This window comes from Erithacus rubecula, assembly GCF_903797595.1.
Source record: "Erithacus rubecula genome assembly, chromosome: 1".
Taxonomy (NCBI): Eukaryota; Metazoa; Chordata; class Aves; order Passeriformes; family Muscicapidae; genus Erithacus; species Erithacus rubecula.
In genome coordinates, this window is record NC_136658.1 from 95801716 (window position 1) to 95828344 (window position 26629).

At 43.1% G+C, this 26629-nt stretch overlaps 1 protein-coding gene across 1 annotated transcript; it reads right to left on the bottom strand.

Moving 5' to 3' along the window:
• Positions 1-1555: 1555 nt before the first annotated feature.
• Positions 1556-26375, bottom strand: ACE2 (angiotensin converting enzyme 2). Its single transcript, XM_079315974.1, has 18 exons — positions 25976-26375; positions 22890-23048; positions 20936-21029; positions 20186-20329; positions 18852-18964; positions 18228-18336; positions 17462-17559; positions 15832-16001; positions 14605-14831; positions 13679-13823; positions 12057-12155; positions 11295-11417; positions 10787-10959; positions 9847-9905; positions 5361-5452; positions 4327-4443; positions 2900-3094; positions 1556-2279 (listed from the first exon to the last, which is right to left on the bottom strand). The coding sequence occupies exons 1-18, from the start codon at positions 26162-26164 to the stop codon at positions 2162-2164; spliced, it is 2424 nt and encodes an 807-aa protein (XP_079172100.1). The 5' UTR covers positions 26165-26375; the 3' UTR covers positions 1556-2161.
• Positions 26376-26629: the final 254 nt, after the last annotated feature.

The window sequence follows — 26629 nt, forward strand, 5'->3', positions numbered from 1 at the left end:
TGCAACATGAGGGGAGAGAGGAGAAGGAAAGGAAGGTCTCTGGGCAGACAGACACTGTGCTGCCAGCATTGCCTGGTCCCAGCATGGGAAGCTGCCTTGGAGAGCCCATCCTTGTCTGCCTGGGGAGCTGCAGGTGTGTTTGAGGGACAGCTGGATTTGGGTCATGCACATCACCTTGGGGATCTGGTCCTGGGGATGGTGCTGCACAGGAGAGGGGTAAGGCTTGGGATGGTGCTGCCAGGGACCAACCTGTGCCAAGGAGTGCTGCCTCAGAGAAAGGGTCAGGAAGGAATGCAGACACTGAGAAAGGAGGAGAGGGAGGGCTCCCCCAGCACAGAAGCTGTGAGCTATTGGTGAGCCTAATGCATGCATTAGTGGTTTTTTTTTTTTTTTTCTTCATATAAACACTGTCTTTTTATATGTTCTTCCAACACCCTGCTACATTCTTGGAGTGGCTTTATGTGTTAACAATTCTGAATCGTGTTTTTTGATTCATAACACAGTTTTTAAAATTAATTGTACTGAAGTTAAAGCTTTGTCATAATGGAAAAGTTACTATTACAACAGATCTGAAGATGGCTGGCACGACTAATTGCTTTGTTTGATTGTTTCCAGAATTGCCATTCCTTTTTATGTGTTATTGCACATAAGTAGGAAGACCAAAAATAGTTGATTTATTTATCCTAAAGTACTAAAGTTTGGGGCTTGTATGGCAATGGAATATGTGGTACAGATAACCAACTTTTAAAAAGCATTATCATTCTTTTGCATTATTGTCTGGTTTGCAGTTAACTAGTATCATCTGCTTACCATTTTGAACAGCTTCATTTAAGGGTCTTATCTCTTAAATAGGAAATAAATGTGGAGCATTATAACAGTGCTGTGAACCTGTAGAGCCAAGATGTACTTTTCAGATATAAGTCTGGCTGCTTTTTACAGATTGTGATCATTTTGGAGGCCCTTGATTTTTAGAGTCCATGCATCTTCTGAGCATTTTTCCTGCAGGATCATTTTTGCTAGTGGCTCTTTGTCACAATCCAGGACTGTAACTAGGTGTGTTCAGGACAAAACCACACTGGCATGGTTGCAGCTATGGTGGGGGACCTGCAAGACTCAGAGTCATAGAAAATCTGGCTGAAAAGGTCCTCTGGAGGTCATCTAGCCAAACTTCTCAGTCAGGATGGATTTATCCCCACTGCTCCATCATCCATACCTTCCTCATCTCTGAACAATTCCAAAGGTGGAGATCCCACAGCCTCTCCCAGAGTACAGAACAGGCAACCAGGTCCAGTGCTGATCTAGCCTCCATGTGAACAGATTTTGTTTTTCAGGTGAAACCAGAATTTCCCAAGCTTCAATCTTCAATGCCCGTTGTATGTAACAGCACAATTGTATTTGTTGTATGCATCATTTGTAATGCACTATTTGTAATGGTATAGGCAATGGACAAGGTATAGGGGAAAAATAACCAAAACCACTGTGATCATTTAGTATTAAGGAAGTTTCCATTTTTAATGTCAACATAAAATATATATTTATTTTTTTTTAGGGAGCATGGGCTAGTTTGTCTCTACAATACTTATCAAGCAAAGAGTTAGAAAAATAATTTATAATTTTCTAATAAACCTTCAGTGCTTGTTAGTCTTCATCCAGTATCCATTTAACCTTGATACAGATTTCTTGAAGGTGCAAAAAATTGCAGTTATATCAAATTGAGTTCGTTATCACGAAAGTTCTTCTGATAGTCAAGGGTTTTACATCACTGTCTTTACAAATGCTTTTGAGGTTTCCATCTGGAAAGATCAAGATGTTCTTCAGGAATATATGAGTTATTTTTATGTATGTCTTGGGTCTGTATACAACTGTACTCTTCCAAGCTTTTGTATCTCTTTACACAGGAAACAGAAGATGGATGCAGCACACATATGAAAAGCAGCACAAATGGTGTGTAATGTTATGCACATAATTCGTACAAAAGCCATGCATGTTTTCTAGTTACCACACTGACAGCAGATTTAGTTGCTTTGGCCATGAACCAGTAGATTAATGGTCAACCAGAAGCCATTGTTTGATAACATCCACAGCGTTTTTCTCCTTTTGGAGGCACTATTGTTAAAAGTGAAATGAAAAAATCCAGAAGCCCTTAGTGTACCCACACCTTTTAAAATGATGTTTGTGTCTCTTCAGCTGGCTCAAAGCCCAGGTTGCTTCTTCCCTCTTCACCATAAGGATTCACTTCATGATTTGATCCTGCTTCATCTCTGCTTTCTCTTGCTCTCCTGTAACAAAAATTCATTTTGTATTAGCAGGTCCCTGTTCTGTTCATGTCCTTCTGGGTCCCCAGAATTCCTGACTGTAAATAATACTGTTTAACTGGAAATATTTATATAAAAGAAATTGAGTTATGTTTAAGAAGTACTGTAGCAAATCTGCTACATTCTTAGAAACCCTGTTGGTGGAGGGACATAGAAAACCAACCAAGCTGTACTTGTTAATGCAGTAATATTTAAGGAAAACTGTACAGCCTACAATCAGATTACAGAGAACTGCAGGTAGGTGCTGATGAATGTGGGCAGCTCTGCTGTTGGAGAAGGCACCATGTTCCCAGCAGGACATCCCTCCTCCTTGCAGCAGGGTTGGCACCCTGCAGCTCCCTGTGGCCAAGGCATTGATTAAACTGGTGGTGATGGGAAATTGCATTAAACTGCAAAAGCTGTCAGGTACTGAGAGACAGTGAGATGAACCTTTAGCTTTCAGTGCTGATTGGAAAGGGATAACAGCCTTTCATTCCTTAACTTGCTTCAGGTAAACTGAGGCCTAATTTCTAAAAATCCTGATGATTCAATCATTGGGACATCTCCCAGTATTTGTGATCATTATATCAAAAAATATTACTCACTTTTTGCGATCTCTCTGCCCAGTGATGATCAAGGCAATAATTCCAACGACAACCAGACCAATGACCACCCCAAACACAATTAACCAGATGGTTACTGGTGGTTCATAAGGTGCAGCCAGGGTTGGCACTATTCCCACAAACTCCAGTGTATTATTATCCAGTTTGAAAGCCGCATTGATTCGTTCTCGAGACTTGCTGCCATCAAAAATAAATTCAAAGAGTTTCACACATTTATTGGAAGGAAAGGAACAGTTTTCAGCTGTTATGTAAATCTCCAGCATGCCAAGCTTCCCCTGAGCTGCTCAATTGAAAAGGCTGCAGAGGAGGTACTGCTAAACCTGTATTCCTTCTGGCATATAAGTGACAAACACAGGAACTTAAACACTTAACCTACTGCAGCTTAAGTGACATATTCAGACACTGTATGGACTCAAACTCAGTCTTAACATTTACCAATTGAACCTTCTTCTCTCTTTGTATTTTGCCCTTCATTCTCTTTACAATTTCTTGTCTATTGAAATTTTCTTAGTTAATACACATAAAACCTCAGCTTTGACTTCTTACCTGTTTCCCTCCTACAGTCTTACACAATTGTGATTAGTATGTTTCTCACTGCCCTGGAAACCCTCTGCCTGGTGTATCATCTGTGCCTTGTTTTTCCTTAGACTTCCACATCTGCTATTGAGTGCTAACCCCTTCACAGCCATCTTTATCTTCCTTAGTTCACCAATTTATCTCACTGCTTCTTCAACCCCATCTCATGTTGATGCTGCTTTTAGATTTGTGCCCTCTTCATTTCCCACTGCACATTACCCATGATCTTCTGCAGAGTTGCAGTTTTACTTATCATTTTTACAGCAGTGACTTACAGTGGTGTCACACCATGCTATAAAGGATCTGTTCATGGACCTGTAAGCAGGAACTAGCTCCTGCTCTGACCTCTTCTATATAATCAAATACATCTGGCTGTCTTTCTAGTACACCATTATTCTGGAGTCCTTGTTAACAATAATTCTTGCACTGACTGTTCAAAAATGAGAGGAAGAACACACGTGTGCATGCTCACATTATTACTGTATGCCATATTTCAGGATATAAAATAGTTCATGTTAAGGTTTGAGCAATTAGATCTGCTGGCAAGGTATGATACAATGAGATGTGCTTTGGCAATTTTACAAGCACCCTGAAGCATTTTACTTTGGCTGTTGTCCAGGATGCCATCTGATAGATGGACTGTTTTCTTTCTGTCATAATAGTTTTCATCCTAGTATCTCTCATCCCACTATTTCCATTTTAACTGCAGAAATTACTTTCTTGTCCCTGTTTCTGCCTCAGCTGGCTTAAGCACTGCTTTCCCTTCCAGCCTTCCATCTGGTTGGTTGGTTGGTTGTGATTTTGCTTTTTTTCCCCAGACAGCAAATTCTCACCTGATGGCCTTTTCCACAATAGCTTTGGGCACAGTATCAGTGACATTACCCGGCATGGTGACAGTAATGTAGAAGGAGATCCTGTCTGTCTGTTGTCCTACATGAATGTCTTTAATTCTGAAGGAGAAAGAGAAGAAAAAGAATATTTTCATTGTTGAGATGACATTAGATTTGAATTTGGGCAAATGAACAGTTGTGTTTGATTGGCATTGCCAGAGATTTAATTTACTTTGGGGGAATGCTTTCTCATGAAATCAGCTGGGAAGTGAAATCAATTTTCCTGCCAGAATTCCTTTTTCTATGTGCTAATTTGTAACTAAGCATGAGCTGGAGAGAGTCTTTCTCATACCTAAGTCTTGGTATAATTTTCTACAGCACTTGCAGAACAGAGAGTGTTTGGGGTTGGTGATGTATGAAGTACAAAGTGGAAAAAAATAATTTCTTCCTTATTAGGTTCTAGATATTAAATACCTGATGTTCTATAAAGTAGTATCTAACATCTTGAGTAGATAGTTTCAGAACATTATTGAAGATACCTAATCAAAGGGGTTGTTTTTCTTGCCAAAATCACTTTCAGATGAAAGATTTTATGCTTGTAACTGAACGTAGATAAGATTAGTAAGTGTGCACCAGATTCTAGTGCTTTATAGTCAACATGTTTGTCTTTCCTTGGCTCCAAACCTCACTATGATACACATACATTGCTAGAAATGTTTATTTCTAATCAGTGTACCTTCCCTGATATTCCTATATATGTCTTGGGCACAAATTATCACGGTTCATCTCCACTGATGAGCTGTGGAAGACAAAGCATTCTTACCTAACTTTAGCACATTATTCCTAAACTTCAGGCTCTTGAGGGGAAAGATACCATACACCCAAGCTGGCATCTTTCCTTTTACAAACAGCTGATCTTTGACATTTTTTCTGTCACCTTACCTTTGACAGAAGGCACAATTAATCCCACCAATTCATGCCATTAGCTAAACAGAAGCAATGCAAGCATAGCTGCCACAATTAAGCAATCCACTCACTCGAATTCCTGTTTCTCCTCTGTAAAGTATTTTCTCATGGCATAGGCAATGGATGACTTGAACAAGAAGAGCTCGCTGTCATCCCATTTATACTGCAGAAACAGCACAAGAGAAACTCCTCAGAGACAGCAAGAAATCAGACACATTAAGAAATCCTTCTCGAAAGAAATAGCAACTGTAATGCTTGGCATGCACTCAGTATTATTTGTGCCATGATACCACATCAGAAAACGATCCAAACCCTTTAAATCTGTTAATCTGGGCACTGTGCAGGAAAATAACCAAGGAGGCAGCCCTGCTGCCAGACATCATGCTGTCCCTCTGCAATCTCTGGCACTTTTATATGGGACTGCTGAAGATGCTGCAGTCCCAGCACACCTCCCTTCCTTACAGGGAGAAAAGGCATCAGCAAGGCTATTCCTACTAAATATTGTGCATTCTCTTTGATGTTTGCAGATTTTGTGATTTAGATCTTGCTTCACTCACATAATTTTATTTGCAGACTGTTGTATTTCTGGTGGCAGACCTATTCTATTAAGAAGGAGAACCTTTGTGGTAGAGTTGTTGTGTGAAGGTGGCTAATTTATTTCCTTGATGAGCTAGGATTTTTGTTTGGCGTCTGTTTTGGTAAAAATCTCTTTGCATCAATACTTCTGCACCAAGATCATATTTATTTTTTTTTCCCTGAAGAATAGAAAGGTGATATAAAAAAATATATTGCCTGTGTGCAGGCTGCTCCTGGCCTGCCTTATGAGTCCAAAGTTATTTGCAATGGCAGACAAAAACAGCTTCTCTGGGGCAGGAACTAGAACTGTACAGGGGGCAAAAAACACCACAGGAGGTGATAAAGCAGCCTGGTCTGTTGTGAAATAGCATGTGTGCACGAAGGGAAAATCTCCAGCTGAACTCTGTGGCAATATCTTTTTATTCCCCTCAGGCATAGATTTGATTGTGTTTATGGTACCTGGGCAGGAAGGCCTATAAATGCTGTCAGGGATAGAAAATCAGCTCCTGACTTTCTTGAGTATTATTCAGGAAGGTGTGGTAGAAGGCAGCTCTGTTTTAACAGGCTTTATAAAACCCAGCTTCATTTTTTAAATGTGTCCACCCCTTGACACTGATGTAAAATGAAAAAGATGTATTAATATCTATGTGGAAGACAGGGATAGCCAGGGATAAACTGTTTAGCTGGGTCTGTAGCAATGGGAGTAATGGTTTTAGACCTCAAGAGAGTTGATTTAGATTAGTTACTAGGAAGAAATTCTTTACTTTGAAGGTGGTGAAGCATTGGAGCAGGTTGCCCTGAGAGGTGGTGGATACTGAGTTTCTGGAAACATTCCAGACTAGGCTGGGTGAGGCTTACAGCAATTTGATCTAGCTGAAGATGTTTCTGTCCATTGCAGTGGGGTTGGGCTAGCTGATCTTTAAAGCTTCCTCACAACCTAAAGAGCCCTGATTCTATTAATAAAGGGGAGGAAAGGGCAGAAAGAACTCACTGCTGTCAGTCCATTCAGAACAGGTACCCAAAGGCACAGCAATCAGAGCAGTGCCCAGGGCATTTGGAGGGCAGGGTCTGTGCCAGCCCTGGCTGTTCCCCCAGGAAAGGCTGAGGCTGAGTCCCCTTGGCGAGGACAATGCCCCTGGCTTTCTGCTGCTTGCACAGCCCTGCACTGAAGCACCTCTTCCTGTTACTGCTGCTGCCTCCGGCAGCTGGCACTGTTCACCATCACAGCTGAGAGGCTGTTGGAGTTAATAAATTTCCTATTTATGCCTAACATCTTTAGGCTTGCACTTCTGCTTCTTCTTCTTATTATTATTTTTACCAGGATCTAATTGATCTTGATTCCTCTATTGATGCTTTCTGTACTTAGCATGTTAACTTTTTAATCAATTATTCATATCCCTTGCTTATATTTTGTCTTTTTCAGTCTAATGTATTTTAATTTCCACTGTGCCTCTCAATTGCTTTTATAAATACAATAGTATTTATACTGTGTGGATGGGAAGTACCTGGCTGGCTTCTGATGTGTGTTTGAGTCATGACTAGGCTTCCCCAGGCATCTCAGGCACCCACCTTACAGAACTTTCAGAGAGAAATGAACTCTGCCAAGCATCTCTGCTCTGTTACAGTGCGTTCACTCCAGGATCCCATATTGATTTGAAAGACAATGTAAGTGTGGCCTCTGATACAAAAGGGATTTTTCACTGTAATCTAAATGCCTGTAGGCTGACAGCTCTCAGTTCCCTAACATTGTCTTGTGTGACAGCCCTTTACAATGTGATCATACATAAAGCATTGACCTGCTGGAGAATTTTGAGTTAATGTTTGGAGATGGGTCCAGTTTTCAAGTTGCAGTCAGGGACTGGCTCTCCTGGAACCATTTATTTAATCCCAAGGCTTCAGTGGGGATCTTGCAGCACTTTCCCTTGTGTGGGCAATTTTATTAAAGCCCCAGCTGAAGGAGAGCTGGGGATGTTTCAGCCTCATCAGCTGCGCTGGCGATGCAGCGATGCTGCGGCTGCAGCTCTAATCTCATCAGCCTGAAAACAATTAGCAGGGTAATTGCCACAGTGCACGCTCTGGTACAGCTGGCGTAGAGCCCATCCCAGAGTCTGGATGCTTAATTTGCCAGAGCTTGGGGCTATTGAACAGGCAGGGCTGAGTCAGGGCTGGGAGCCTGAGAGCTGCAGCTGCGCCTCCAGCACAGCTGTACCTGTACCAGAGCTGAGCCTGTCCCTGCCTGCTCTCTCCAGAGATAACAGCACCAGTGCAAAACTGTTCACTGGCACACTCACAGTGCTTTGTGCTCTGAGGTCAGTGCAAAGCAACTCAAAATACACCTTAAACAAACAACTGCACGGGGCCCACAGCTTCTGTACACTTGAGTTGTGCAAAGCACCCAAAACGCGTTGCTTTATCCAGCTGGGCTGAGATTCCTGCCTGAGATTCCCCCTGCCTTTCCTCTGTGCCAGTTCATGCACGTACCACTACCTGCTGCTGCCATACCAGCACTCAGCCATGTCCCTGGGGGCTCAGCAAAAGCGAAATTTGTGGGGAGGCAGAAAGCAACCAAATAGAAAAGGTTTCTCACAAGCTGGTGATGTGAACTGGTTTTGAGAGGAAAATGTATGGCCTGCTCTTCAGAGCTTAGGAACCTACTGTCCATACAATAATTCAAATTAAGTAATCCATATGAGATTGTTTTACAGCTGCTCAATTGCACAACAAAAGACTATGATGGCTAAAGGCAAGCATCAAAATGATATTAAGCTAAACATTAACCATAATGACTAATAAACGTCTTGTAATATGGAACCTTTTTATGCTGTTGATATCAGTTTTGAATTGTATCTAACTCGACTAGGCAGTCTAAGAAGCAATAAAATTCAGTGGGGCTTGCATGTGAGAGAGTGATAGAAGCAAGAGCATCAATTCATATGAAAAATGAGCCCGTGGTTTGTGTCCTTGCTAGTGCTATAGGCTCCAACACTCAGGTCTAAATGACCTGCCTGATGACATACTTGGAAAATTACTAATGTCCTGCAAGGTGAAAATGGCTATTAACAGAAATGAAGTGTCTGCACTTAAACCTTCTACACTGCCTCCACGAGATTAGCATAAAGAGGAAGAGTTAGAATAAGGAGTGAATTTTCAGCCTGGGTTAAGCAGATGGGCTAAGCCAATGCTCTGTTTAAAATCGTAAAAGCCATCTTCGGCTTTGATGAGATTTTTTTCATTGCTGTAATACATTTTATTGGACCAGCTGGTATAATTGGGGAAAGCAGACAAGCTCTTGGGAATGAAAGCCCTTCTCCTCATCTGAAACAGAAGCAGCTGCACTGCTCTGTCCCCTGCAATCTCAATAACAAAGCTGCCTCTGCATCAGGGTTGGAGGGCAGGGAGGCAACTGAATTTATCAGGGCCTGGAAATACTACTGTAAACAGCCGAACAAAAATCTACAGAGAAATGCTAACAGATGTGTTTCAGATTGAAATTAAGAGCATTTAAGGACAGAGAGTGGGACCCACCAGCCTGCTTTTAAATGTGAAGTTAGCTGCTCTAATAACTTCTGGAGGCAGCCACCATAGCCATGATAATGGCAATTAGAAGAAATCAGGTTTTAAGTGAACACATCAGCAAATCTGGGGAAAATACAGACATTTTCAGGTACCTCTATGTTAGTCCTCCTGTTCTGGAGGAGGGGAAAAATCATGATTGGTATCTCTACAGAATAACTCATCTAGCTGAGATGCCTTTTCTAAAATGGGTGGGCTCACTCTCTAGAGAAGTTCTCCACTAATTCTAGAGGGAGCCTTGACCACAAACTTAGACAAGACATCTTGCATGTGATAACCCTTCACCTGAGCTGATGCCACCCTTCAGCCACAAAGATCAGCCATACTCTGACTTATGTTCTGAGCCATTATCACAACACCTCTGCTGCCCAAGCAATAGGAAGGGTGCCCCAGGACAAACCCACTCACCGCGTTTTTCCCCAGGGCTGACTTCAGGCTGATGCGCACTTTGATGGCATCGCTAGAATCTGGTTTAAGAAGAAACAAGGGCCATGTTAGAGCTGCAGCAACTAAAACTCTGCTCCTGGGAAATGCTGAGGAGACTAAAGTTTCCTTACAGGTTCCCTTGCTCCCCTTGGAGAGCTTGGTGGGACTGATTTTGTTTCCCTTCAGTCACCTCTACTGCAAACACACTCATCTGAGCTGTCAGTTCCCAAGTCTGGTTTTGCAGCAGATAGAAGGAAAATTCCTCTCTCCCACCACTGGCAATGAGCAGCTTAGACGCAGATGCTGGTGCCTGGTTATGTGAATGCCACTATCAGAGACTGGCTCAGGGCTGCAAGAGTTACAGTGCTCTCCAGTACCAGCAACGATTACACAAATATAACTTGGCTGGCTCATCACTCAGTGTCACAACAATCTGAAAAATGCATTTTTCCACAGCCTCTTCATTTTCCTTCCCTTGAGCTCTTTGACTAACACATGTCAGCAAAAAGTATAGCAGTAATTTTTTGCACTGGTTTGGCCCTACACTCACTCCCAATCGCTCTGCAATACAGGCACACTGGTCTCAGGAAAGTGCCACAACACAAGACCAAGCTTCTGAATCTTTCTTCTTTCTGTAGAGCCATCCCACACTCTTGAGTGCTGCCATTTTGAGAAAAATGACACCTCTGTTTCTGAAAACTGGGTGGGGCTCTGACAAATCCACTGCTGACTTCCCCAGCTCTGGCCATGAGGAAGCCAGTCTGTTTTCCTGTGAATAAAACTTACAGCTCAGTGTTTATTTCCCATAACCCTGCTCTTCTAGGGAAAACAGCCTCCAACAGCTACATGAGAAAGGAACTTTGCTAACCAAGGGCTGTGAAGAATAACTAGTGTCCTTAAATCACCCACAAGCCATACGTACATGGAGCCCAGTCTGTTTTCCAGCCAACAAATCTGCCAGAATTGTTTTTCTTCAGCCACTCATATAAAGGTTCAAAGTAGTGCAGCAAGGGAGTTGCATTCATGTATTTTTCTCCTGTTACACTTTCCAATGCTTGAGTCCAGGGCTGCGATCTCCCTAATGCCAGCAATTTACTGTGTATGTGGAACAAGAAGTAATACGTTATTGCCATGTTCCATCTAGACAACAAAAACACTCTGTGATCAATATAAAAGTCTTCTGCTTTGCTTCTGAATTCACTCCTTTCTCCAATTATTCCTATTAATAAAAATATTTTATTCCCACAAACAAGTAATTAAACCTTTGATGTTTAGAACCTTAGTGTACATAAATTCGGTCAACTTGTCAAAATGAATTGAGCAGGTATAGGCTAAATTCCCAAGCTAGTTTTATTCTTGATGCAGCCTCATTTACTCCAAAAGCTTTGTTATACTCTGATTTATTGCAGGTGAAAAATTTGCTTCATTACCTGAGTTTCTCCCCAGCTGCAGTGGAGTTGGTAATGTCACATTTGTGAAGAGGGCCAGTATGGTTAGCTTCCTTGCACAGTGCCTCCTGAAACTGGAACTGATAGATGGTGCGGGTGTAATACCTAAAGGAAGGGCAAGGAAAAGGGAGACACAGGTTTTATTAGTTGTCTGTCAAGGAAACCTGCAAGCCTTTGGCCTTTGGAAATCTCTGCTGCATCAGCTGTCACTCCTGCTTGGGAGACTGCACTTCAGGGACAGAGGCCAGCTGATATTTATAGGCTAAGCTGACTCAAATTCAGCAGAATGCCAAGATCAAATGGACTAGAAGAGCCCCAAATCTGTTTGTTGCCACATAAATCAGGAGGAGTGACATTTTAAAGGTTCAGCTCTCTGCTCTAAGCCCTCTAAAATGAAGTGGCTGGGACACAGTGGACATCCAGGGCTGTATGTTCATGGCCCAAGTGACATGGGGCACAGTGATCCCCCAGGAGGCAAACACCTCATACAGAAGGGCTCCTGCTGGTTTGATGGCAGCATCAAACTTTTCTGTTCATCAAGAAGGTCAGCAGCATGCTCATTGCTCAGAGATTATTATGGAACAACCCCTGATGTGCAGAGAAACACTCCCATTGAAATCTGCAACCTTCAGTCTGGGCTTTAAACAAAATAAGATTTGGTCCTGAGACTTTCCAGCAAATATTTTAGGTAGCTGGGGTTGTTCTGTAGACAAAACCTAAGTAATGAATTAAACACTGCAGTACCTTATGAAGGAGTAATCATTGGCCACATGAAACAGTGAGGCAGGGTCACAGTAGGTTTCATCATGAGGGATTGGTTCCACAACACCAACTATGGATCTCCTGGAGATGAAGGAAAAACACAGGGTTTCTGTTTATAGACAATAAGCAGAGGTAATCTGACTCAGCTTTTGTTCTGTTTTGTCTGATACATATGGACACCTCTCACTTGCAAACAGAAGAATTCCATACAGCTCCCAGTGACCTCAAGCTGCTCCACAGCTGGAGACCACAGAGAGGAAGCTGTTTGGAGACTCAGTGCAAGGAAGGGATTTGTATGATAGCAGGCAGTGCAGGGATCAATTAGTGGTATAAAATAATCTGAAGACATGAGCTTCACACAACCATCTCCTGCCCTGGGCCATCCCAAGTTTAGACACCTGCATTTTGTTCCAGGCAAGGGCATGCAGAGACTGGGCAACCCCAAAGGCAGATGGCCTCCTGTGCCACTGGGCTGGAGATGAGCTTTCTCTTTATTTCCCTCTCTTGAGAAGTACTACAGAAACAAACCCATGCCTTGAGTTCTGAAAATGGTAATAAGCTTCCATGGAAATATTTTTCATAAACCTGTATTTCAAGCAGAGAGCCACTGCAACAGATGTGATAAGCTTCCCTGAACAATTTGTCATTCTCTATTTCTCTGACATCTCTGCTACTTTTGAATGCATTGAAGCTGATTGATTTTTACAGTGGGTCAGGAGGCTTGCATATATCAAGTTTTATTATAGATTCTGTTTGCTGATGGAGGCTTACTGTTCATGTTCATGCTAGAGTTCAGGCTCCATTTTCAATATGGGGTTTGTTTGGTTTCTTTGCATTTTTCTGTCCTCATACTAAAACCAACTTGGGAAATTACAAACTCCAGTCTGAATCATAATTATTTTTAATCTTGTGCTCCAAGGTGCTGAAAATAGATTGATTGATGGGCATAATCTGAAAAGACACCTCTGGCTGTTACTTACCAAGGGAACTGTATTTTCTTTACTGAGCAAGGTGATATCTTAGTGCACAAGAAAGGAAAGATTCAGTCTGAAATCTTTCAGACAGTTTGCCTCCAAAATCACTATATGGTGGGGGAAGAAACACAAAGCAGAGAAGTGTGCTCAGATACTTGGTGGATTGAGATCTGCATGCTTCTCTGGCTGGCAAGTACAGTGAACTTGATTTTCCACTTGTGCTTAAGGATGTGGGGAGCAAACCAGAGCACATGACAATGAGACTTAGAGAAGGGCTGTGCTGTGAAGATGTCTTGGGGAATGTGTCAGGGGGACAGCAATGTGGATCTGGAACAAGCCATGCAAAGGCCATGGGCTGTCTTTATCAGGAAGCTGACATTAGAAACAGGGAGAAAGTATTTTGAGAGGGTGGGTAAACTGCTAGAGGCTGTACAAAGAGTTAATGGGGACACATGGTTATGAGATAATGTCTGCACCACAGCTGGGCATTTCTATCTGGCACTCTACTGGCACTTACAGAAACACCCAGAGACAGATCCTGCCCTATGGGGGCACAAACACCTCAGTATGTTGAGTAATTAGAATTGCAGGTTCATATGAAAAAAAATCCCCTTTGTTTCTCAGACTTACTTCATCTCCCACCACCGTTTGGTCCATTCCTCCTTTGTAATCTCACCCCTAAACACCATCCACCTCCACTTCTCCAGCATGTAAGTAAAAGGCATTGTTCCAACTATCGTTAGTGCTTGTTTGAGAAGAAAGTTGATTTCAGTTTCTGGAGAGAGAAGCATTAAGGTAATGGTTATGGTAGCAATTAGTATCTGATTAGATGGCTAAAGTTGCTTCCCTTTACATTTAAGCTAATCCTTACATCTTGTCTGAGATACAGATTTTCACTAAAGTGGAAGGAAGAATACTACTGAAAAAAACATGAGATAAGATCATTTAGGAATTGTAGAGTTTTGCCTCTTTCTTTCCCCCAAAATCCTAAATAACCTAGTCCTTTGGCATTTACATTTAGTTACCCATCACTGAGAACCAGTCTCCAAGGAATTTTGAGCTGAAGACATCTCAAAATGCATAAAATGTACATCTTCATCCATCTGAGGCAGCGTTCAGAAGCCAGATGAGCTGCATTATAATGAGGGCCTACCCATGTCATCACTCAATATTCACTTAAGTGGGAGATGTAAATCTCAAGGTTCCAGTTTCATTTGAACTGCTAAATACATATCTTGATAGAGATATGTATGGATTCATGCAGCAGAGATTGAAAAGAGTTTTGGAGACTCATCTAAATGAACTATGAAGATTTAAGGATGAGTTGTTCAGTACTGAAATAGTGAAGTGCCAGCTATTTCTTTTTAAATTATGTAACAGCACTGTGATCCTTGCTCCACAATGTGATTTAGGGAAAAACATAGTATTTCTGGTAAACTAGAGGATTATCAGAAGCCTGTCAGTCGATTGCTGAGTTTGCAGGCACAATCTTCCTCTGCAAAGGCAGGCCAGCAAGCGCTTTGCCATAAACACACATCATTTCTGCATGGCTTTACCTTCATCGTCCTGGAAGGTGGGCTCCAGGAGCCCGAGGGCCTTGAGGTGCCGGGGCGTGGCCGCAGAGAGCGCCATGATTTCGCCCACGGCCTCGTGGAAGCCCTCGTTGGCGCCGCCGCGCAGCAGGAAGGGCTGGGCCGCGTACGCCATGTCGTACTCGATGTGCCCCATCTCGTGGTGCGCCGTCAGGAAGTCGTCCATGGTCACCTTGGTGCACATCTTGATCCTGCACACCACGGGAAAGGGGCTGTGTGAGAGCGGCCCGCTTGAAATGCCTCCCTGGCTAAACCTGGCGGCTGCATGCCGGTGCGCAGGGCAGATCCTCCTGCTGCTGCAAGGCTTCGTGGGGAGCTCAGCAAAACACCTTCAGCCACCTTGAAATGGCCCAGGGAGTAAGAGAAAACTGCTGTTTTGGGAGAACAGCTGTTCCCTAAAGCCTGTCAATAAACTCACAGTATGTGCGGGAGTTTGTAACCACCACCAGTCTTAGGAAGATTGTAATGTATAAAACCCTGTGTGCTGGTGAATCCTGCTACTTCATCCTGGTGTAGGTACTATTTACTAAAGGAATGTCTCTCAAACAGGGTTTCTTTTCCCCTTCCCCAGACGGCTGAGGTGGGACAGTGATGTGTTTCACAAGGCTCTGCTGTGCACCAGCTTCTTTCCCTGGGCAACTGTGGGGACTGCAACAGGGGTCAGAATTCCTGCAAGAAGTATTCATTGTGTGGGAACTTGCTGTCCTTCCCCAAATATAGAAGAGACTGATGGATTTTCATGAAACTGGGTAAGTCTATCTAAACTAATCCACTATCTAAAGATAGTGGATTCTCAGGAAATTTTCCCTTGCTACCCAGAGACCCACTACCATTGTTTCAAAATGTGCAGTTGTCCACAAAGTTTGCCTGATTTCCTGTTTATTCCTTAAGCCCTAGAACAGAGTCATTATTTCTCTAATTTATAAAAATATTAGTCAATTCTCACCTAAAATTTGAGAGTAGACTTTGAGTAGATCTACTAGTAAATTTGAATAGATCTTTACAGGAAAAGTTACATAGAAAGGTTTACAGTCCCACAAGATCCTTGCCCTCTTGTCTTCCTTCCCCCTCTTTTCAGCCAGAAAAAAAAAAATTAGAGAAATTATAACTTAAGACAGCATGGTGCACCATTAGTGAAAATATAATTGCTCTAGGAGGTGATGCAAAAAGGGGTCATAGCAATTTCAGTACCTGTAATCATTTTTGCCCATGTCCCATGCTGTAGGATGGCAGACAACCTTCGTGTTGTCAGTTGGCTCTGTGAGCATGGAGTTATTCCAGAAGCCCTCAGTCATGTTATAAAGGCCAATGGAAACAAAGAAGTCCTCAGCAGATTTGAATATTTTAATTGCATCCCAATTCTGAAAGAGACAGTGCCACCATTACCCTCTGCTTCTGCAAGCAGCCAATGCCCTCCTTAATGCAGGGCAGCTGACTTCATATTTCTTCCCCAAGAGTTTCGCTCCTGCACGTGGCCTGTTGAGAGTAAGTCAGTAGTGTCTGCCTTTGGCAATTCTGTGTATTCTGCTGGAACTGGAATTAAGTGTTTTCCCTGCAAACAAAATAGGTCTCTGCACTGAGGTTCAGAAGATAGCACCTGACCCAGACCAGAGAAGTTCTCAATAAAAGATAAGGTAAGATAAAATATGCATTCCTGGCAGTAGTATGTCAGATCTGTGATCTAACCCTTCAGTCAACTGAGGGACAAACCATTTGAGGAAGTGGAACTGCATTCCCAGCAGATGAGCATGAGAGATTTCAGCCATAACCATAAAACCTGGCAAATGTATCTATGGGGGTTGCTTATCAGATTAGAACTGCATGGTTATGTTCAGAATAATTTTGCCATTCAGCAGTTTTATTATTCTACCCATCAGGAGCTCTGCATTTACTGGGCTGAGCTCTCAAAGAGACCTGGGGGGCAAACAGCTCATTTGGATGAAAATCCCAAATGGGGCACACCCACCAACAAGGATGAGCCCAATGCTCAAAGGTTCTGTAAATAATGCTTCCCTTCTTGCAGTGGTACTTCAACAGGCACAAATTTATGCCTACAAGGGGGTCAGAAGTGTAAAACAGAGGTGTGATTAATGCAGACTCATGCAAACTGCTAACGAGTCAAATTCAACTATTCCTTCTCTTACCAGCATAACATTTTCATGGAGTGCTGCCTATGAGAGGAGGGTAGTTTTCAAGTGAATAATTGCATTTCAGAATTCCATCTATAACTTTTTTAGAAAAGGAGTAAGGCTTTGGCAGGACTAGGGGGAATTACCTTCAGCCATGTTTTTGGTCTGGTAAAGGTGCTGTCACAGCTGCTAGCTCTACAGATCTCAAGCACAGACCTTAGGGTGCTATGCAGTTATCAAAAGATAAGAGGCAGCACTGCAGTTTCTCTAGCTGTATCCAAATAAACAAGACTGACAAAAATAAACTGTGATATACAAACTACTTGATTATGGTAATGACTGGCAAAGGTCATATTTGATACCAGCCCACTACAGGAGTCCTGAAATATTTATAAGTACAAAATATATCTCTTAATGGATAAGTGTCTCTGAGGAAAATAGACTTGGAGACAAGATTAAGGGGGTCAAAGAGGGTGGAGGAAAAGAGAACAGCTAAGGGGATAGGTACAGTGAAAAATGCATAAGCACTTAAAGGTGAAAAGGAAAAAAGGATGCAAAAAGCAATAGTTTGTTGGCAGTGTGTATGCCTGAGGGCAGCCATGGATTTCTAGAGAGCAGCTGATATGTGGTGCATAATTTCTATGCCTTCTAGATTTGTTACATAATGCATATTGCATAAAAGCATGTCTTACCTTTTCAACCATTGCAGAAGTTACATCAATGTTTGGTTTGTCTGGATAGGGAACAGTCAAGGCATACAGATTTGTCCAGAATCTACCCCACATATCACCTTCATAAAAAGAGAGAAACAAAAAAAATAATTTAAATTATTAATTATGTATTGCTCAAAGGTGCCAGACAGGTCTAGAAATTGTGCAGTGTCAAAAATAAGGACTCCTATTCATCTGACCAGGCCTGATCCAGATGTGGAGGGGAGCAGTTTTGGAAGGTCAAACTCGGGTCAAGGATCCTTTTATTACCCAATATCAGTAATTCTTGGATAATACAGTTTCAAGACTGATCACAGAAGATGTATGAAAAGTGAAAATTGTTAGTCCACGTGATTGTTGTGTCATGTTCAGGTACTCAACAGTTATGGCAGCTTAACGTTGCATGATTTGAAAGCCAAGTCATGAAATGTGGGATCTTAGAGTAAAATTTGAAAGGAAAAACATGTCTCTCTGAAACTCTCATTTCCAAGGAAAACAAGTGCTGCAGAGGGAGAAATGTCCCAGACAAGTGCTAGAGTTTTGTGCTGTGTGAGGTTTGGTGAGGATGAGAACACCTGCCTTCTCTTCCTGCCACTTGTGTCATCTCTGCTAGGAGTTCATCCATGTCTCCTCTACCCTTCTCTTATCTGTAACCCTTTTGTTAATGCCAGATTACTCTCCAGCCATGTGCCTTGAAGGTGAGTGTCCTGTGTGTGAGGTCAGGCTGCAGACATGGATGTTGCCATACCCAGGAGGTGAGCAGGGAGGCCTCCTGTGAGGCTGATGAGCTCAGGGCCATACACTTTCCCCAGCTGGTGTCTCACATAGGCATGCAGCTGCTCGTACAGAGGTTTTATCTGGAGGCAGAGGAGGAGAAGAAAACAATTTTATTTAGTTTTTATTTTCACTTTGCTCTCTTACACTCGTTATTGCTGAACAGAGAGCCTTGAAGCTCTCTCTGAGAAAAAGCTCCTGGCAGGTAACTGCACCCCAAACCTGCAGCTGAGCTTTGCCCCCTGCCTCAGGGCTCAGGCTCTGAGTCCAGATTCCAGTCCTGCTCAGGTGTGAGGGAGGGAGCATTGCCAGTTTTAGAGCTGGAGTATCCAGGATTCCATCTACCCATGGACTCTGCCTGGAGGAGACACATGGACCTGCAGAGCTCCCTCTTTCCCAGCCTTGGGGACCAAGCTGGTCCTTGAGTGGCTGCAGAGGTGGAAGTGTCATGTATGTCTCCTCACACCTGTTTCTGTTAAACTCATGTAGACTGAGATCAGCCAGTTTAAAGTTCCATCTCCATTCACAACATCAGCACATGATCCCACCATTTCCAAACACCACCCTGCAACCCAGGGAGAGCTTTTCCTGCCTCTACCTGCTCAAATGTCTTCTCCACATCTTCAATCAGCTGGTCACGGCTGTATTTGTAATTTTCTGGAGACTGTGCTTCATAATTTGCTCTCCAGTAGTCTCCATAGTCAGAGTAACCTGTAAAGCATGGATGCATCACATGAGGACACCACATGTGGCACTGCTTAGGTCTGCAGCAGTGCAGCTCCCTGCAGATCCCATGCAGACCTACAGCCTTCCCCCAAAGCAAAGCAGCAAAATGCAAGATAGTTTGGGTTTGGCAGAGAGGAAAAAGCCTCCCTGAGGGTCTGTCTCATGAACATAAAGCTATGGGAGATTTCCAGGAAATTCAGAAATTGATGTCATGGTTATCTGCTTGTTAGGGTCATTCTGTTTGGAGATGGAGGTTAAAGGAAATCAGGAATCCTGACTGGAGCTCCTGCAGCTATGAGGGACAGCAGCCTCTGCTCAGAGAAGGCATAAACTGGTGGACATTGAATACACACCCCCTGTTCCAGAAACTAAACCACCAGACACTGCAGACACCAGAAGTGAAATTCAGCTCCCAGTTCCACTAAGTCTTCCAGTGAAGAATGAGCACTGTCAAGCCTGGAATTAAAAAGCTCCCAGCTCAAGTCTCTTCCTTAGTGCTACAGAGTAAGGCCATAATGACCATTTCTTAATGTTTGGCTTTTTTCCCTGTCTTACTATTTGGGCCATATTTTCTTATCCAGCTCCAGCTGGACAGTTTTTGCAAAACAAGGAGGATGGGAAAGCAAGTGATACAGCTGCAGTCTGGCCAAGAGACAAATGATGTATCTACTTCAGAAGCTATCTTAGAAGACCCCAAAAAAAAAATAAAAATTAGAAGGCAGATGCTACTGTTCCTTGAAAAGACAGTTCCATATGATTTGTGTGGAGATCTCAGACTGGAAGCACAGGTTCCTTAGTACAAAATCCTTTTTGAACACCCAGCTGCACCTGCTGTCCCAGGTCTACCAAATCTGATCATTCCAGCTAGGGAAAGATGCTTAGAAATGTACCAGTGATTGTGGCTGCTGCAAGAAGGTCAAGGCCCATAGGAAAGAAGAGATGTCACCAAAACTCAGAAGCTGTTAAATGGAAATTATCTGCATTGCCTCCTACTTTGAGACATGCACACCAAGAGTAAAATTATGTGCAAATTATGTATGTGTTTAGAATTCCTAGAAAAATTGTGTAAGACTGCAGTATGTTTGCTTGTTTCTGGAAGCCAGAAGGGGAAAGGGAAAGGGAAAGGGAAAGGGAAAGGGAAAGGGAAAGGGAAAGGGAAAGGGAAAGGGAAAGGGAAAGGGAAAGGGAAAGGGAAAGGTGACTTACCATTAAGCTTTGCAACCTCATTTTCAAGGTCAACATACTCTTCATATAATGGTCTCATCATTTTGCCAACATCAGCTCTCCAGCCTTCCCAAGCCCACAGTCTCTCATAATAATCAGTGCTGTCAGCCATAATAGCATCCAGACCTGTCAGAACAAAAAAGCAGGTACAAGGCTTTGAAAAAGTAGAATTTTTCTTTCACAGCAGGCAAACAAACCAAAGTGAAAGAAATTCATGAATAGAGAAGAAAACACTTTGTATTTGATATACTGAAAGATCCCATTATTTCATTGCATCATTTCCTAATTTAAAGTTTTCTCCTTGTCTTTAAGAAGCATGGAGCACATAATGAGTCTCTTAAATGCACTCTCCACAGTAGCTTCCCTTAAATTGGTAGAATTCTCAGGACTGGCCTCAACACAACATTGAGTCCAACACAACTGATGGCAGGGAATAAAAAATAGATTTTCTGTGAGACAGGCAAACCCCAGGTGACAGGCAGGCTGCCACACAAGCTAGCAGCTCTCTTCTTTTTTTTGCTACAAACAGGAGACAGTATGTCTCGTGGGCAGAAGGTCCAGTGGAGGTCCCTGAACTGCAAGATGCAATTAAATTATGAGTAAGCTTTAGATAGCAGGAAATATCTATTGAAATTACAGCCTGTTCTTTTGCAGTCAGGAGCCACCCTTTGGCTTTCTCTTTTTGCACCCTCAGGGTGAAGAACACAGTAGGGGCAGTGGTTGGTGTCATACCTGGCTCCAGCACCAAACACTCAGATGGATTGTTGATTTTACAGACGGTCCCAGTGCTGTAGATGGTACTCATTGTATTTAGCACAGTTCCCAGCTGCAAGTTAGATGCAAGATAGCCTGTTAGAAACCCACTCTGTGCAAAATAACAGCCAATTATGCTAATTCCTTAAGAGCTAGAATCAACACTTCACCCACCAGCTTAATATTTAAGTGTATGTTTGAGCTCAGGAGAGATTAATGAAAGAATTTGCCCTAAATGCATTACTGAGCCAAACCTAGCTGGAAAAGACAGATAATCTCCCAAATATATGACATAACCTACAGGTTCTTAATATCCAGTCAGACAGAGCTCTGGATTCAGTGAGCACTGTCACGAGGGAGCTGTCAATACACAGCAGCAATAAAAAAATAAAGTTTATCAATGTGCTTCCATAAGCATGAACCCACATAAACTTTGCAGGGAGGTTGTGGCTTTGAGTACCAACAAAAAGGGCCCCTTTGGCAGGTGCTGCCAGCCTGACTGTTGCCTCTGGGTGTTAACATCACATCACACTGATTGCATGGATCTGCTTGGACTCCATCACAGAGAAGCTGTGGCTCATGTCTTGGGCCAGCTGAAGGCCACAATGCACCTGAAATCATCCAGCTCTATCTCAGAATCTATGCTACATAGCTTTGTTCTTAAATATTTTTTTAATGTTTTCACATTTTCATGCCTCAAGAAAAACATGTACCACTTTTAGCTTTCCCTTTAGTGTGCAATTTCTCACTTGGAACTTTAAATCAGAACTCTGAAGAGCTGTCAGTGGGAGGGGTAGTTAGTGAGTAGCTCTAACTTTACCTCTGTCTGCATTAAAATAAATCAGTGCAAATTTTTGTGTCAGTGAAGAATACTTAGATATTCCTATGGAACCCCATCAGACTGTATAAAAGTCACTTTTCAAATATGAAACAACTTCAGCCCCAAAGGGCTTTATCTAGGAAATAATAAGTGTCTAAACAGGTAGTGTGCTGAAGAACATACTTCCACAACAGGAAAACATTACCATTGGTGCACTGTTGTGATCCAAAATCAATGTTTGTATGAACTGCCAGCATTCCCACCAACACAATCTGTTTTTCAGAAAAGTATCTTATTTGGATCAGACAAGAGATCCAGCCAATCTCCTGCTTCCCTTGCATATGATTAGCACTGCTGACCTTAGCAGAAAAATCTCAAGATTTTTCTGTAGTTAGGACTGCAGGTTCCCATGACTCAATGTTATGTTTCAACTTGATCTTCAGGTAAGGGAAAGTAATTTAACTCTCAGGTGTTTGGTTGTAAATCCCTCCGGAGTCTGCATAGCTGCTCACTCCAGTTTCATGTATAGTCATTATCCATATACCTGCCTCTTAGGTGAACTTGTCAGTGCAAATGTCAAGTCTCATTATGATTCCTGCCAAATCTTGCTGGCCTTCAGCAGCTTTCTTTGGAACCTTCCCTATTTTCAGGCATCCCAGGGTGCCCAGTGCAATGAAACCTTCCTTCTTTTTCACAGTGTGATAATGTGCCATGTTTAGAAAAGAAATACTTCCTCCATCTCACCTTTTTGACTCATTGAATGACCTTTTACCCATCTCTTTCTGCTCATTGCCCTACATCTGGACTTCACCAGGCGCTTATCATGTGTCCTTTCTTGGTTTTATGGCTAATCCAGCTGTAAGCGCAAGGACTGCCCTGAGGCGTGTTTGAAATTTATTCCATGGCAAAACTGCTGACAGAAATAACAACCAGTTTCCTAGGCCAGACACCCCACAGTTCTGTATTGCTGTGAACACCTAGATCAGGTGTTCAGAACACTTCCATACCAACACTGCATCATCCCAAAACAAGAAGGGAGGTGACAGCACCACATCTTGTGGGAGGCAGCTGAACTCACCCACCAACAATGATGAACTACATTCAACAACTTACTCTGTTATACTTCTCTGGTGAGAGCACAGATGATCCTCTCTCCTGGAGAGTCTGGATCTGGAGCTTGGTGAGGTCATCTGTGATGCTATCTGCTGGGAACCTGCTGGCATTCCTGGAGGCCTCCTCGTAGAACGCCGACCACCGGGCGCCCGCCTGGCTCTGCAAGGGGTCACACACCTGAATGAGTCCCCGAGGATGGGGTGCCCTGATGCACCCACTGCACTAAAACATCACTTCTAGAAGAGCTCCATTTGTGAAGAACACCCGTGGATTGCGGGCTGAGCACTTGCACTGCGGTGAAATGCTAGAGAGCTCTTTGGCTCTGTTTCGTTCCCACATCCAGATACCCATCTCTCTTTGGGAACAGCAAAAACCATGGCTGTCTATTCACACCTAGCTTGTTATAATTGATCCAGCATCACTTTGCTGTGTCTCCTGCTACTCTAAATCATGTTTCTTCCCTTAGTGCTTTTCTTCACCCACCTGTGAAGAAATAAGGGCACAAAGAGATCTGTGACCTAGATGTCAATCCCCATTTCTGCTGCAGTAGCAGGAACACTCACCAGGCAAGATAATGATAGTGAGTGCGTTTCAAAGGCAAATACCACTTTGTTCTGAAATGCTGGCAAATAAAAGATTATACTTGGGCAAAGAAGGGTCTAAACAGCTGCCCAAATTGGGCATGCAAAATCTCAACATTTTGCATGAGACTGCGTTTAACACTTCTGCAATTATAGACCATGATATGTGAAACTCCCAAATTTCAGTGCACAAAGGAGCAGCATTAGAACACAATTTGGACTTGGGACTGTCTTATTCACCTTTTTCTAATGTGTTTTTACACAGTTTGACACATCAGCACCAAATGGCAATAAAAACAGTACTAATTAACCTGGGTCCCTGGGAGAGTTTATTTAATTGTGCTTATGCCAGAGATTCCCAGCTTGTGCACAGGGCACCTGTAACCCCCATCTCACCCTGCTCAGGTGTCATATTGTGCCTGAAGAGCTCTTTCAGGCACCTTCACCCTTGTCAGACACTCCAGTAAGACCAACACTTTGTGTAGGGCTGTGCCAGTTCAGCCCCATGTGTGACAGGGGTGCAGCACCCACTCCAGCAGAGAGGGGTGGGGGCAGATGTCAGCCTGTGGTAATCCCATCCCCACATCTCCTCCATCCTAGCTGCAGGAGAGCAGCCATCACATTTGGGAGGCTTCCCAAACTCTCCTCTTCATGGGAGCAAACAGTCCTGGCACTCCTCAGCAGCTGGCAGAGCTCAGTGGGCAGGAGCTTGATAGCTCCAGAGGGAGAGCATCACTGTGCCTGTGCTCCTGAGCTCCTTGCCCTGAGCAGAACAGAGAGGAGCCTCTGGAGTGGCAGGGCAGAAGAGGGGGCTCGTTGGCTACAAAAGCCAGGGGAAAGCAGTTATCTTGCTGTCTGATATTTCCACAATTAGAGGAATTGGTTGACAAGTTAGAGGAATAGTTGTAGGGTTTGTGACACAATTTACAAGGAAAATGGATGTGAAGGAGCCAGAAGGGACAGGATTCATTAACCCTCCTCCAGCAGAACAGGAGGAGGGGAATCAGTGGGCTTATTACCAGCAGTGCTGAAGAGATCAAGAAAGGGAAAAAGTTCTCTCTGAACACTAGACTAATTGGTTTTTATTGCTGGTGTCTCCTCATATATTTTATTATCATCTCATTAATGCTGAAAATACTATATAGGGCTTTCATTTTATGTGTTTGAAAACATTACAGTTTAAGTATCTGGTGCCTCGGAAAAAATTCCGGATTGACAATGATTAGTCATTAGGATTTCTTCCAGCAACCAGTCTCCTTGCTTTAATTAAGAAATATGATAATTAAAACATGTTTTAATTAAGTTATATGACCACAAAGTGAAAGACCAGCCATTAGGCAAAAATAGATGTAGGATATTCAGCTTCATTTTTATGCTCTGAATTGTTTTCTCTAAGGCTAGAGTTAACTTTTAAAAGGATGCCACTTCAAAACAAAGCAAAATTCAAGGTGGTTTTGTTCATTTTGAAAGGCTTTGAGCTTACAAGATACTGAGTTGAGGCATGGCAATATCAGTTACCAGCCAGACCAGCAGGGCTGCCTGCTCTTGACAAGTTCTTGCCTGGAGACCCCAGGGGCTGGGGCAGACAGGGACTAGTGTGGAGAGGCAAGAACTGTGCTGGAAGACAGAACAAGCAAAAATGCTTTGGTTCTTCCTGCAGATAGAAATGGATTTTCAAACCAACATACAAGACCACTGTAATAGAAACTCCACTGCTGGCATTTGGTAGTCTGTGATCTCACTTCATTTTTCCTGGTCTAATTCCTCCAGGCAATCTACCAACAGCCCTGACTGTGAGAAGAGTGTTGGGGGCAGGGGAAAGGTCCACCACTGGGTAACTACTGTGGGCCACTCTATAAATCCATCAGCAAACATTTAACAGAATGCCTGCATCCAGAAAATATTTGCATGTTCACTGAGAAGTGAAACAAATGCCTGTATCAGTAAAAAGCCAAGTGTTTGCCTTGTCTTAGGGAAGTGGGAGACCTGAAGTCATGCAGGTGCAAGATTCAAATCCTGTTTCCTTGCACCACAGACAGCACCTACCCCAGCCCCTTGGAGAAGATCTTCACCCTCAGGGTATGCCCTCTCCAAGAGGAAAGGGAAATGCTTTGCCCAGAGAAGCACTGCACCAGGAGGCACTGGAGGTGTTGGACCCAGCAGAGGAAGCATCTCTCTCCATCCAACACAGATTTTGAGGATGAACATGCAGTGCTGCCTTGCCTTTTCCTCCACCCCCTGCAGTGACCTGAAGTGATGCTGGGGACAGTCCAGCTGCTGGGCCCTGTGCAGTGCAGGCAGGGCAGGCACTAACCAGGGCTGTGGAGGCTGGCAGTGGCCCAGCACATCCAGAGAGCATTGCTACACTAAAGCAACTCCTCTGTCCTCCCCAGAATGAACCACAGCTGCCAGAGAAGTAACACTCCAATTTCAGCCAAGCTGGTGGAACCAAAACAAACCAGAAGGTCTCAGAATCCTAAGGCAACAACAGGATGGAGCACTTACCATTTTATTGGCATTCTCCTCAGTGATGTTGGTGTTGTAGTTCCATGAGGCAATGGAGTTCTCATAGCTGATATCTTCTGCCCTCCTGTTAAACTCTTCTAAAAAAATTTGGGCTTCTTGTGTGACATCCTGAGGGGTCACAACAGCGCTCAGGTGGCAGAGAAGCCAGAATTGGACCAACTTATTCATGTTCAGGATGAGAACCTCTCAACTAAGTAGGTTTCCTCAGGTAAGCTTCTCTGTTGGCCTCTGCCTCATCGGCCTTCAAGCATGGCCACTGTGAAGAAGAAAGGCAGAATCCAATTTGCTGGACCTTTTATAGGCTTTATTCATTATAGGAGAGAAAGGAAAAAGTTTTTTATAAAAAGCCAAATAAACAAAAGTCAATGATTAACTTTGGAAAAACATAATTACTCCTGCCATTTTATGGCCTTCTTATAAAAGGCTTTTACTTTTGGTTAATGTTTCCCAAATGTGCTGTCAATGATACAGCTGGTCACTTTATCTATAGCCTACCCATGTCTCTGGTAGCTCAGAATCTGTCAATCCTTTAACAGGTTGGTGATAAGCTGTAAAAATATTTAGAAACTTTACTGAAACACCAAGCCAAGAACCTTAACTCTCAGGCAGGAAGAAACCCCAGTTAGACTGAGA

Bases quoted from the DNA above. Each gene is read 5' to 3' on its own strand.
- ACE2 (XM_079315974.1), bottom strand. From the start codon at position 26,164: ATGAATAAGTTGGTCCAATTCTGGCTTCTCTGCCACCTGAGCGCTGTT. The intron at 18,337-18,851 runs GTAGAGGCAGGA...CTCTGCCTCCAG, and splicing joins TGGAGAAGACATTTGAGCAG to ATAAAACCTCTGTACGAGCA. The intron at 2,280-2,899 runs GTGAGTAATATT...TTTTTGTTACAG, and splicing joins GGGCAGAGAGATCGCAAAAA to GAGAGCAAGAGAAAGCAGAG.